This window comes from Littorina saxatilis, linkage group LG10, assembly GCF_037325665.1.
Source record: "Littorina saxatilis isolate snail1 linkage group LG10, US_GU_Lsax_2.0, whole genome shotgun sequence".
NCBI lineage: Eukaryota > Metazoa > Mollusca > Gastropoda > Littorinimorpha > Littorinidae > Littorina > Littorina saxatilis.
In genome coordinates this window covers 346,188-358,425 of record NC_090254.1, presented here as the reverse complement: position 1 = coordinate 358,425, position 12,238 = coordinate 346,188, and the positions used below count along the sequence as shown (strand labels likewise).

The following is a 12,238-nucleotide window of genomic DNA, read 5'->3' as shown; positions in this document are numbered from 1 at the left end:
ACAACACGACACCTCCCCTGTACTCTACGTGACGGGTGGTTGACCGGCCGCGAGATGCACAACACGACACCTCCCCTGTACTCTACGTGACGAGTGGTTGACCGGCGAGATGCACAACACGACACCTCCCCTGTACTCTACGTGACGAGTGGTTGACCGGCGAGATGCACAACACCACACCTCCCCTGTACTCTAAGTGACGAGTGATTGACCTTCGAGATGCACAACACGACACCTCCCCTGTACTCTACGTGACGAGCGGTTGACCGGCCGCGAGATGCACAACACGACACCTCCCCTGCACTCTACGTGACGATCGAGTGGTTGACCGGCGAGATGCACAACACGACACCTCCCCTGCACTCTACGTGACGATCGAGTGGTTGACCGGCGAGATGCACAACACGACACCTCCCCTGTACTCTACGTGACGAGCGGTTGACCGGCCGCGAGATGCACAACACGACACCTCCCCTGTACTCTACATGACGATCGAGTGGTTGACCGGCGAGATGCACAACACGACACCTCCCCTGTACTCTACGTGACGATCGAGTGGTTGACCGGCGAGATGCACAACACGACACCTCCCCTGTACTCTACGTGACGAGTGGTTGACCGGCGAGATGCACAACACGACACCTTCCCTGCACTCTACGTGACGAGTGGTTGACCGGCGAGATGTACAACACGACACCTCGCCTGCACTCTACGTGACGATCGAGTGGTTGACCGGCGAGATACACAACACGACACCTCGCCTGCACTCTACGTCAGTGACGAGTGGTTGACCGGCGAGATGCACAACACGACACCTCGCCTGCACTCTACGTGACGAGTGGTTGACTCGCGAGATGCACAACACGACACAATTGACTCAACACGTACCGGTAGAGTCAGAGCTGGCTAGGTGAAGGAAAGTCAGCGGACAGAGAGCGGCGCTGGCCGAGTTTCTCCACCTGACAACAGGCCATTAACATTCATGACCGGCTCTCCTTGAGTCCTCCGTCTCTCTCTCTCTCTCTCTCTCTCTCTCTCTCTCTCTCTCTCTCTCTCTCTCTCTCTCTCTCTCTCTCTCTCTCTCTCTCTCTCTTTATCTCTCTTTCCTTCTCTCTCTCTCTCTTTCTCTTTATCTCTCTCTCTTTTTGCTCTGGCTGTCTTTCTGTCTCTGTCTGCCTTTCTGTGTGTCTGTCTCTCTATCTCTATCTCACTGTCGCTCTTTTTATCTGCCTGCCAGTCTGCTAGCCTGGCTGGCTGGGTGGCTTTCTGTCTGTGTCTGTCTGTCTGTCTGTCTGTCTGTCTGTCTCTCTCTATCTCTATATCACTGTCGCTCTTTTTATCTGCCTGCCTGTCTGCTAGCCTGGCTGGCTGGGTGTCTTTCTGTCTGTCTCTGTCTGTCTGTCTCTGTCTGTCTCTGTCTGCCTTTCTGTCTCTCTCTCTATCTCTATATCACTGTCGCTCTTTTTATCTGCCTGCCTGTCTGCTAGCCTGGCTGGCTGGGTGTCTTTCTGTCTGTGTCTGTCTGTGTCTGTCTGTGTCTGTCTGTGTCTGTCTGTGTCTGTCTGTGTCTGTCTGTGTCTGCCTTTCTGTCTGCCTTTCTGTCTCTCTCTCTATCTCTATATCACTGTCGCTCTTTTTATCTGCCTGCCTGTCTGCTAGCCTGGCTGGCTGGGTGTCTTTCTGTCTGTGTCTGTCTGTCTGTCTGTCTGTCTGTGTCTGTGTCTGTGTCTGTGTCTGTCTGTCTGTCTGTGTCTCTCTTTCTTTCTCTCTCTCTATCTCTATATCACTGTCGCTCTTTTTATCTGCCTGCCTGTCTGCTAGCTTGGCTGGCTGGGTGTCTTTCTGTCTGTGTCTGTGTCTGTCTCTGTCTGTCTGTGTCTGTCTGTGTCTGTCTGTCTGTCTGTCTCTCTCTCTCTATCTCTATCTCACTGTCGCTCTTTTTATCTGCCTGCCTGTCTGCTAGCCTGGCTGGCTGGGTGTCTTTCTGTCTGTGTCTGTCTGTCTGTCTGTGTCTGTCTGTCTGTGTCTTTCTGTCTGTGTCTGTGTCTGTCTGTGTCTGTCTGTCACTGTCACTCTGAAAAAACAAAACAGGCTTTCATACGCAATACATCTTTTACCAATGCATGGATCGAGTGCCCTACCACACATTTTGTATTTGTGTTTTCAGGTATGACGTTCTCCAGTGTGGTCCTGTTGAAAAGCTCATTAAGAAGAGGAGTTGTGCTGAACAAACCCCTGTCTACTATGTCACCATCGAGGAAACTTTCGACGTCATCAAGCGCGCTCTTATATCTCGACGGGCCATGGTGGGCGTGATCGAATGATCAAAGAAACACAAAGGAAATATGCAAACATTAGTACCAAATCGCTCGAGCTTTTCAAGTCACCATGCGAGGAATGTCAGAAAAAGAGAAAGAGACCCATGACAAAAGGTGTAGTTGTGCGTCCAATCATCAGCAAGGAATTTGCATCACGAGGACAAGTTGATCTTGTTGACATGCAGTCCATGCCAAGCAACGGTTACAAATGGATCATGGTGTATCAAGACCATCTCACCAAGTTCTGCGTCATCCGGCCTTTTAGGAGCAAACGCGCTGTGGAGGTTGCAGCCCAGCTGCTTGACATCTTTCTCGTGATCGGTGCTCCTGCAATTCTCCAAAGCGATAACGGCACTGAGTTCACAGCCAACATTGGTATTAGTCTCCGTGCAATGAAGTGTGTGGGTGTATTTGCTTGTTTGCGTGTGCGTATGTGAGTGGCTGTGTGTGTGTGTGTGTGTGTGTGTGTGTGTGTGTGTGTCACAGATTAGGAATTCCGATACAGAGCGAATGCAAGCACCTGTACCTAGACTAACTTACTGTGACGTCTTTATTATGACGACATGCTTTCGACGCCATTGTTTTGACGTAAAGCAGACAGAAGCTGCGTCACAACAACAAGATCGTTTTTACCTTGGAAAGCAGCGAGGTTGTGTCGTCTGTCTGCTGTGTTTTATGTATCGTGACTGTATTTTTACGAACCAGTATGCACATGCCATCTTGCTCGGACCTTCATACGTAGTTGTATGAGTATCAAGATATAATTCGCAGCCTGATCGACAGGGAAACGCTAATGGGTCTGAGAGAACGAATGGAAGACGGTTGGCATGCATGCGAACGTGCGTGAAAGAATTTTGACTGTCTATTATTCATAAAGAAATATTCGGAAATAAGCTGCTTGTCAAATCATAAATTAAAAATGTTTAATTGATTAATATTGGACGAACATTGTGAACGAACAGACGGCACTGGACATACGTAACCTGACCGTAGAATTACTCTGTTGAACAGAGGATTAGCAAATCTGTATATGGTTTTTTTCAGACGTTTCGGGGAAGTTTCGAGGAAGCTTCGTAGCAGTTTCGGAGAAGTTTCGTAGCAGTTTCGGAGAAGTTTCATAGCAGCGTCGTAGCAGTTTCAGGAAAGTTCGGGAAAGCTTCGGGAACAGTTCCAGGGAAGTTACGGAAAAGTTTTTCGTGGTAACGCCATGGACTTCATTGTGAATCGTCCACGCTCTGAGTCTGCTATGGAATCATTCCATACCTGTATTTCTCCAGTGTTCTAGTTCTACCTGGAACGACTTCACGTCCCTAGTTTTCGTGTTATAAACTATCACTGGGTAACCTGAAAACCGACTACACGACCGAAGTGAATCGAGGACTTGCAGCAAGTAAACAGCACACTGAATCATTCCATCATTGTAGTTCTCCGGTGTTCTACCTAGAACGATTTCACGTTCCTAGTTTCCGTGTTAACTATCACTGGGTAACCTGAGGACCGACTACACGACGGAAGTGATTCCAGGACATTGCTGAACGATCCTAACCTTAAATAGACTGTGTTGTCCAAACGGAACTTTAAAGCTAAGTATCACTATTTTGTGTGTGTATATATATGTGTAATAGTCCAGAGTAATGTCTGTCTGTTCGTATTATTTGTAATTAAAGTTATTGTAAAATTAAAGGTAAAGTGGTGTCCATTTTTTTTGTTGAAAAAAATAATGTGTTAAGAGAGTGCATGGTGAGATGTAAATATCTCATGTGACCCTGACACGCGATAAATGGGGGCTCGTCCGAGGATTTATAAAGGTCACTAGATCAAGGCCACGTAACTGTCAAGGTCACATAAACTTTCATTAGTTGTAAGACCCCCAGGTTACTTTAACCTTGACCTAACTTTCATTTTTAAATATCGCAACACCACTTTACGTTTGATTCTATTACGTCCAATAGGATGACTGACGAGTGCGTGAGTGAGGAGTTCTGAGAGACCAAAGTGGGCGGTTGGCGGGGTAACTCAGAACATCTTTGTTGGGTGGATATTAGACCAATTAGTGTTTGCCTGATTTGGTCCAGTTCCTAAATTATTTAGAGTCACGAGAAGTCGTGATTTGTAACTGACCACCCTAACTCACGATCATATCATCATCATCATATATACGTAATTGCTGTAACTTGTGTCGTATCACTGTAATCACGTTCTCAAACCCCGCAGTTTTCCAAGGTAATCTATCTAGCGGATAGCCGCATATGTTCTATAACTACGGATGTTCTGTCAGACTTTTCAAGAGTTAATTTATAATTAGTAGGCACTCCAGGTTGAAATACATTTTTCTTCTAACAGTAGCGTAGATGTACGTTCAGCCTAGTAATTATAAGTTCGTGTAGCAGTACACGAAGGTAAGAGTCTTGAACATAAGTCCATGCAGTAACACATGACATACCGTTCACGTAGAGCATAACATTCTAGTGTAGAAGTACACAAAGTCGCTAATTAATTCTAGTGCATGAACCTACAAGTTGTCGCTAGATATTAGTGTAAAAGTATGCAAAGTAACTACGGAAGAAAGTTACTACAGGCATCGTATACATGAGTGCAGGAGTAGCACAGTGACTGAATGATGGTTACGTCATACCGTTGGGAGAGGCCGTAATCATACATTGTCAAACAAGAAGAGTATTCCTCGTCTGAGTGATCAGACAAAATATACCGGTAGTAACGTCGCGCGGACCGATCAGCGTTGATACGCGCGCGAAAGTTTATCGGACGTCTTAGCGCATAAGACGAGTTACTAACCGGAGCGCGAGTTGCGCGGGAGTTCGGTAATTGCGTATTTAGTAGATTGATAAAATTCGCAACTATGCCGAAGTCGAAGAAGAAGACGTCAGGTGATAGCAGTCGAAGCAACCATAACGTCGAGGATGACGAGGGTTTCGAATCACCATTGCTTGTTTTCAAGCAAGACGGACTTCTGATGGGTTTATCAGGTAAGGGCTTGATAGACTACATCGAAGGCAGGAGGAAAGAAGCCGCAGAAGAGAAGAAGAGGAGAGAAGAACAAGACTTCATCCTCAGGAAGATGCAGTTGAGCGCCGACCTAGGTATGCTTGACTACAACGAAAATGCTCACCATTCAGCGTCGAATGGAAGCACCAACAGTAGTCGGGACAAACCAAAAATGAAATTGCCATTTTTGGACGACAAGGACGACGTCGAAGCCTATTTTCGCCAGTTTGAAAGAGCTGCGAAAATTTCCGGCTGGTCGGAAGATGAGTGGGCAGCTAGGCTTGGTTGTCTACTAAAAGGGAAAGCGCGAGAAGCATACACTCAACTTCCGGACGAGGAAGCAGAAGAGTATGACTACGTCAAAACTGCGATTTTGCGTAGGTTCCAGCTGACAGCAGAAGCCTACCGCAGGAAGTTCCGAGGAGCAAAGAAGGAACCGAGCGAGAAAAGCAAGGAATACCTCACTCGGTTAGACCTGTTCGTCACACGATGGGTGGAACTATCGAAACGGGAAGGTAGGACCACGGATATGCGAGAACTTGTTCTACTCGAAAAGTTCTTGGAGGGGTTACCAGCGGATCAAGCGCGATTTGTCCGCGAGAGGGACCCAGTCAACACAGCTGATGCTGTGAAGAGCGCCAGTTTGTTTGAAGAAGCCAGAGAGAGTGAAGGACGCAGGAGTCAGGGAGGCCCCAGTTTCAATCGAGGACCTAGAGAGGACCACCCACAAGTACAAAGTAACCATTCCGATCGTAACCATGCCAACAGAAGCAAAGATAAGCAACACTTTCCACCGAGGAGACCCACACCACCACCACATGGAGGAGCGACCCGCGGTTGTTTCTTGTGCGGTGGATCTCATCTCGCGAGGAACTGTACAAAGAATAACAGAGCAAGTCAAGAAGCTACAAGTGTTATCTTATCTGTAGCAGTCGAAGGGAAACCTAGCCCTCTTTGCCAGAGTTGCCGGCATTTGGATTTCAATCCTCAGTGTCAGGTTAAAGTAAACGGACAAGAGGCGAAGGCAATACGCGACACAGGAGCGTCGACCATCATTGTCGACCGGCGTTTAGTACCGTCAGACAGTTACACGGGGGAGGTCAGAACCGTCACTCTAGCTCAAGAAACTGCGACTAGCAGTATGCCTATGGCCAGAGTACACATGGAGACACCATTCTTTCAAGGCGACACAGAGGTGATCGCGATGGTAAATCCTGTACACTCAGTACTAATAGGTAACACACGGAAAAACGGTGAGGGAAAGGAAGAGAAAGTACCGCTATTTCCGGTAATCGAGACCTGTTCACCGGTACAGACCCGAGCACAGGAAGCCGCCGAGAAGAAGGCACCTACGCAGCCTGAACCTCGAGTGAAGATCATCGATATCAAACCGGAAGAATTGAAGCGCGAACAACAAACTGACCCGTCGTTAGACAAAGCTAGAGAAATAGCAGACAAGAAAGGCGACAAGGACACTCTATACACATGGAGCAAGGGCATCTTGTATCGTACATACAAGGGCGACCAAAAGAGTTTCAAACAGGTAGTAGTACCTCAGCGATTCAGGAACGAAGTCCTGAAGTTAGGGCATGATAGTCCTATGGCCGGCCATTTAGGAGGGAAGAAAACTCGAGACAGGATTTGGCGAGATTTCTATTGGCCGGGAATTTGCGGCGACGTTCGCCGCTACTGCGCGTCGTGCGACGCATGTCAGCGAAGTACTCCGAAAGGGGCGACACGGAAAGTGCCGTTGCAAGCGATGCCTCTCGCTAGCACTCCTTTCGAGAAAGTAGGGGTAGACATCGTCGGACCCATCTTACCTGCATCCGAGAAGGGTAACAGGTACATTCTTACCTTAGTGGATTACGCCACTAGGTATGCTGAGGCAACCGCTCTGAAAAACATCAGAGCGGAGACAGTAGCAGAAGCTCTCGTAGAGATGTTCACACGGTACGGAGTACCGAAAGAGATCGTCACCGATCAAGGAACACAGTTCACGGGAGAAATCATGCAACAGCTAACAAGACTGTTAGCTATGAAAAGCTTGCGCACTAGTCCGTATCACCCTCAAACCAACGGTCTCTGTGAGAAATTCAATTCGACATTGAAGAATACTTTGAAGAGAATGTGCCAGGAACAACCCAAGCTCTGGGATCGGTTCATTCCTGCACTACTTTTCGCCTACAGAGAAGTGCCGCAAGAGAGTCTCCAGTTCTCACCATTCGAGCTTTTGTATGGGCGAGAAGTCAGAGGACCCATGCAGATCCTTCGACAGATCTGGACAGACGACGACGTGGAAGAGGAAGTGAGATCCACGGCTGAGTACATCGTGGATCTATCCAACAGAATCGAGCAAACTTGCTCAATAGCCAGAGAAAACCTCAGTAAGGCTTCCAAAAGATACGCGCGCGTGTACAACAAGAAAACGCGCCTGAGAACCTTCCATCAAGGAGACAAAGTATTGTTGTTGTTGCCAGAGAAACACAACAAGCTCCAGTTGACGTGGAAAGGTCCGTTCGTCATCAACGAGAAAACCAGTGACTGCAATTACAAGGTAAATGTTGGGAAGAAAGTGAAAATATATCACGCCAACCTACTCAAAGCGTACCTGGAGAGAGAAGAAGTGAAAGACGAAGTTGCTGTCGTCATGGAGAACACAGGACCAGATATGGAACCGTACATCACGGACCATATACCTCTACTCCCTCTCCAAGCTACAGAGTCATACAAAGATGTCAAGGTCAATCCCGACCTCGACTCTACCAAAGTCTCTCAACTGACTGAGCTGGCTAAGCGTCATCAGAAATGTCTGACTGATTTACCAGGGATGACGCAATTACAAGAATGTGAGTTGAAACTCACAACACAAAAACCTGTGTACGTCAAACCGTATCCTTTGCCACACTCTCAAGTGGAGACTGTGAAGGAAGAAGTACGGAAGATGTTAAAGATGGGAGTGATCGAACCGAGCGTTTCACCCTACAATGCTCCAGTGGTCCTGACAAAGAAGAAGGACGATTCGATCCGTTTCTGCATCGATTTCCGTCGTCTAAACCAGGTGACCGAATTCGACTCAGAGAAGCTACCTGACATCGACTACCTTTTCAGCAAGCTGAGTAAGGCAAGGTACTTTTCTAAGGTCGACCTTTCAAAAGGGTATTGGCAATTGCGCATGCGTGAGCAAGATAAGCCAAAGACTACGTTCAACACTCCACTCGGATCATTCCAGTGGGTCACCATGCCTTTTGGGCTGAAGAACGCGGGAGCTACCTTTACTCGCATGATGAGGAAGTTAGTCGCCGAGATTGACCGGGACGACGTCGACAACTTCATGGACGATATTTTGATCGCCACAGAAGATTGGGAACAGCACCTACAAGCGATAGAGGCCGTTTTCACCAAACTGGAGAAGGCTGGTTTGACAGCCAAACCGTCCAAGTGTTTCCTAGGGTTTGAACAACTGGAATACTTGGGACACCGAGTGGGGCATGGTTCAATCCAGCCAGAAGAAGACAAGGTGACGAAGTTAGCCAACGCAGAACCTCCCAAGACGAAGAAGGAACTTCGTGCATTCCTGGGACTCGCTGGTTACTACCGCAAATTCGTACCGAATTTTGCGGGGATCGGCACACCTTTGACAGATGCCACAAAGAAAGGGCATCCAGATAAGCTCGTCTGGACACAAGAGATGCAGTCAGCTTTTCAATCACTCAAGGACGTACTGACTAGCAAACCAGTGATGTTGTTGCCTGACAACGACAAACCGTTCGTATTACGAACAGACGCATCAGACTATGCCATAGGTGCCGTCTTGATGCAAGACAACGGGAAAGGTCTACAACCTGTAGCATACGCCAGCAGGAAGCTGAACAAAGCTGAGCGGAATTATGCTACCATCGAAAAAGAATGCCTAGCAGCAGTGTGGGCAGTGAAGAAGTACGAACCGTATTTGTACGCAGTACACTTCACTTTGGAAACTGACCATCAACCTCTCCAGTACCTACGGAAGTCCAAGACAGAAAATGGAAGATTGATGCGTTGGGCGATCCAACTACAGCAGTATTCATTCACAGTGAAGGTGATCAAAGGAGTAGACAATGTAGGCGCAGACTACATGAGTCGTTCAATCTGTGTAAATATGGATTAAAACAAAGTTTCATCCTCAAAAGGGGGGGCCTATGTCACAGATTAGGAATTCCGATACAGAGCGAATGCAAGCACCTGTACCTAGACTAACTTACTGTGACGTCTTTATTATGACGACATGCTTTCGACGCCATTGTTTTGACGTAAAGCAGACAGAAGCTGCGTCACAACAACAAGATCGTTTTTACCTTGGAAAGCAGCGAGGTTGTGTCGTCTGTCTGCTGTGTTTTATGTATCGTGACTGTATTTTTACGAACCAGTATGCACATGCCATCTTGTTCGGACCTTCATACGTAGTTGTGTGAGTATCAAGATATAATTCGCAGCCTGATCGACAGGGAAACGCTAATGGGTCTGAGAGAACGAATGGAAGACGGTTGGCATGCATGCGAACGTGCGTGAAAGAATTTTGACTGTCTATTATTCATAAAGAAATGTTCGGAAATAAGCTGCTTGTCAAATCATAAATTAAAAATGTTTAATTGATTAATATTGGACGAACATTGTGAACGAACAGACGGCACTGGACATACGTAACCTGACCGTAGAATTACTCTGTTGAACAGAGGATTAGCAAATCTGTATATGGTTTTTTTCAGACGTTTCGGGGAAGTTTCGAGGAAGCTTCGTAGCAGTTTCGGAGAAGTTTCGTAGCAGTTTCGGAGAAGTTTCATAGCAGCGTCGTAGCAGTTTCAGGAAAGTTCGGGAAAGCTTCGGGAACAGTTCCAGGGAAGTTACGGAAAAGTTTTTCGTGGTAACGCCATGGACTTCATTGTGAATCGTCCACGCTCTGAGTCTGCTATGGAATCATTCCATACCTGTATTTCTCCAGTGTTCTAGTTCTACCTGGAACGACTTCACGTCCCTAGTTTTCGTGTTATAAACTATCACTGGGTAACCTGAAAACCGACTACACGACCGAAGTGAATCGAGGACTTGCAGCAAGTAAACAGCACACTGAATCATTCCATCATTGTAGTTCTCCGGTGTTCTACCTAGAACGATTTCACGTTCCTAGTTTCCGTGTTAACTATCACTGGGTAACCTGAGGACCGACTACACGACGGAAGTGATTCCAGGACATTGCTGAACGATCCTAACCTTAAATAGACTGTGTTGTCCAAACGGAACTTTAAAGCTAAGTATCACTATTTTGTGTGTAAATATATATGTGTAATAGTCCAGAGTAATGTCTGTCTGTTCGTATTATTTGTAATTAAAGTTATTGTAAAAATTAAAGGTAAAGTGGTGTCCATTTTTTTTGTTGAAAAAAATAATGTGTTAAGAGAGTGCATGGTGAGATGTAAATATCCCATGTGACCCTGACACGCGATAGTGTGTTTGTGTTTATGTGTGTTTGTGTATGTTAATGTGTGTGAGTGAGTGCGCGCGTATGCATGTGTGTGTGTGTGTGTGTGTGTCAGTGTGTGTTTACGCGTGCGTGTGTGCGGAAGGGCGAGAGGGGACAAGAAAGAGGGGGGGGGCGGGAGAGAGGGAGAGGGGGGCGAGAGAGAGAGATAGACAGAGAGGAGAAAGAGAGAGAAAGGGGGGGACAAACAGACGGACAGAGAGAGAGAGAGAGCAAGAGAGAGAGAGAGAGCAAGAGAGAGAGAGAGAATTGAATTGAATTGAACTTTATTTAACAAAGATTAAGATTTAAGGCTACGCCTTTTCTTACAATCTGTCCTTGGGACGCATAGACACACAATTATATAATTAAAAAATTAAAAATTAAAAAGTTAAAAAGTTAACCAACAAAAGGAGGTCGGAAAACTTCAGCACGTGATAATAAAGATGACGATGATGATGATGATGATGAAGATGAGGCATGAAGAGCGAGAGAAAGAGAGAGAGAGAGAGAGAGAGAGAGAACAAGAACAAGAACAAGAACATCATTTATTCTTCAGGCCTCTAGCCCCTAGAATAGGGTCGTTACAAGCAAAAATACAAGTCAAAAATACCAACAGCGGCAAAGCAACACGAAGATACAAAACTAAACACATACAGCGGCAAAGCGACAAAGATACAAAACTAAACATACACGATAAAGTAATACAGTCACAATCAGTCGTCTTGAGCTATGTTTTCAGTAAACTCCAGGCGAGTTTTTAGAGCAATAAACAAGTAAATGCTTAATCTACGAATATCAGATGATGAGCCGTTGCGGAGAATATTCACACAATTTAATGAGTTATATCTTGTATTTAGAAACTTAGCCCTGGCGTTTGCATACAATGGACAATCAAATACAAAGTGCTTTTCGTCTTCCACAACATCACAAAGCTTGCATAGAATATTCCTGTCCCTTCCAAATGTTCTTCTAAAACACGAAGCTCCAATAGGCAACACACCCAGACGCAATTTGATCAAACAATCGCGGAAACATTTTTTGTCAATGAAATCAAAGTACTTCTCACTTTCAAAAACTGTTTTGAATAATCGGTAGTTTTGATAAATGTCATTACTTATAATGGAACCATTCCATTCCTGCAAATACATATCAGCCATTCTCTGTTTAAACAAAGAAATAAATGTTTTTTCACACCCCACCCCTTGTTGCAACCAAACATATCCAAACCCCGTGCTAAACAATGTATTCTTTACATGTGTTGCCCAGCATGTTTTACCTCGCTCGTCCAAGTTTTTTAACATTAAGTATGCCTGTCTGGGAATTCTGGATATATCTAGTGTCAACAGCTTCAACCAATATTTTATGCACCTTACTGCACTGTTGATGTACAAAGGGTAGCGTCCCAGTTCTCCATACA

The 12,238-nt window shown here is 46.1% G+C and overlaps 1 protein-coding gene across 1 annotated transcript; it reads left to right on the top strand.

The window, feature by feature from the left end:
* Nucleotides 1–3,077: 3,077 nt before the first annotated feature.
* LOC138977917 (uncharacterized) lies at nt 3,078–10,660 on the top strand. The gene is made up of 2 exons (XM_070350521.1): nt 3,078–9,771; nt 10,070–10,660. The coding sequence occupies exon 1, from the start codon at nt 5,179–5,181 to the stop codon at nt 9,469–9,471; it is 4,293 nt and encodes a 1,430-aa protein (XP_070206622.1). The 5' UTR covers nt 3,078–5,178; the 3' UTR covers nt 9,472–9,771; nt 10,070–10,660.
* Nucleotides 10,661–12,238: the final 1,578 nt, after the last annotated feature.

Excerpts from the sequence above, each read along its gene's own strand:
- LOC138977917 (XM_070350521.1), top strand. The coding sequence starts at position 5,179 with ATGCCGAAGTCGAAGAAGAAGACGTCAGGTGATAGCAGTCGAAGCAAC.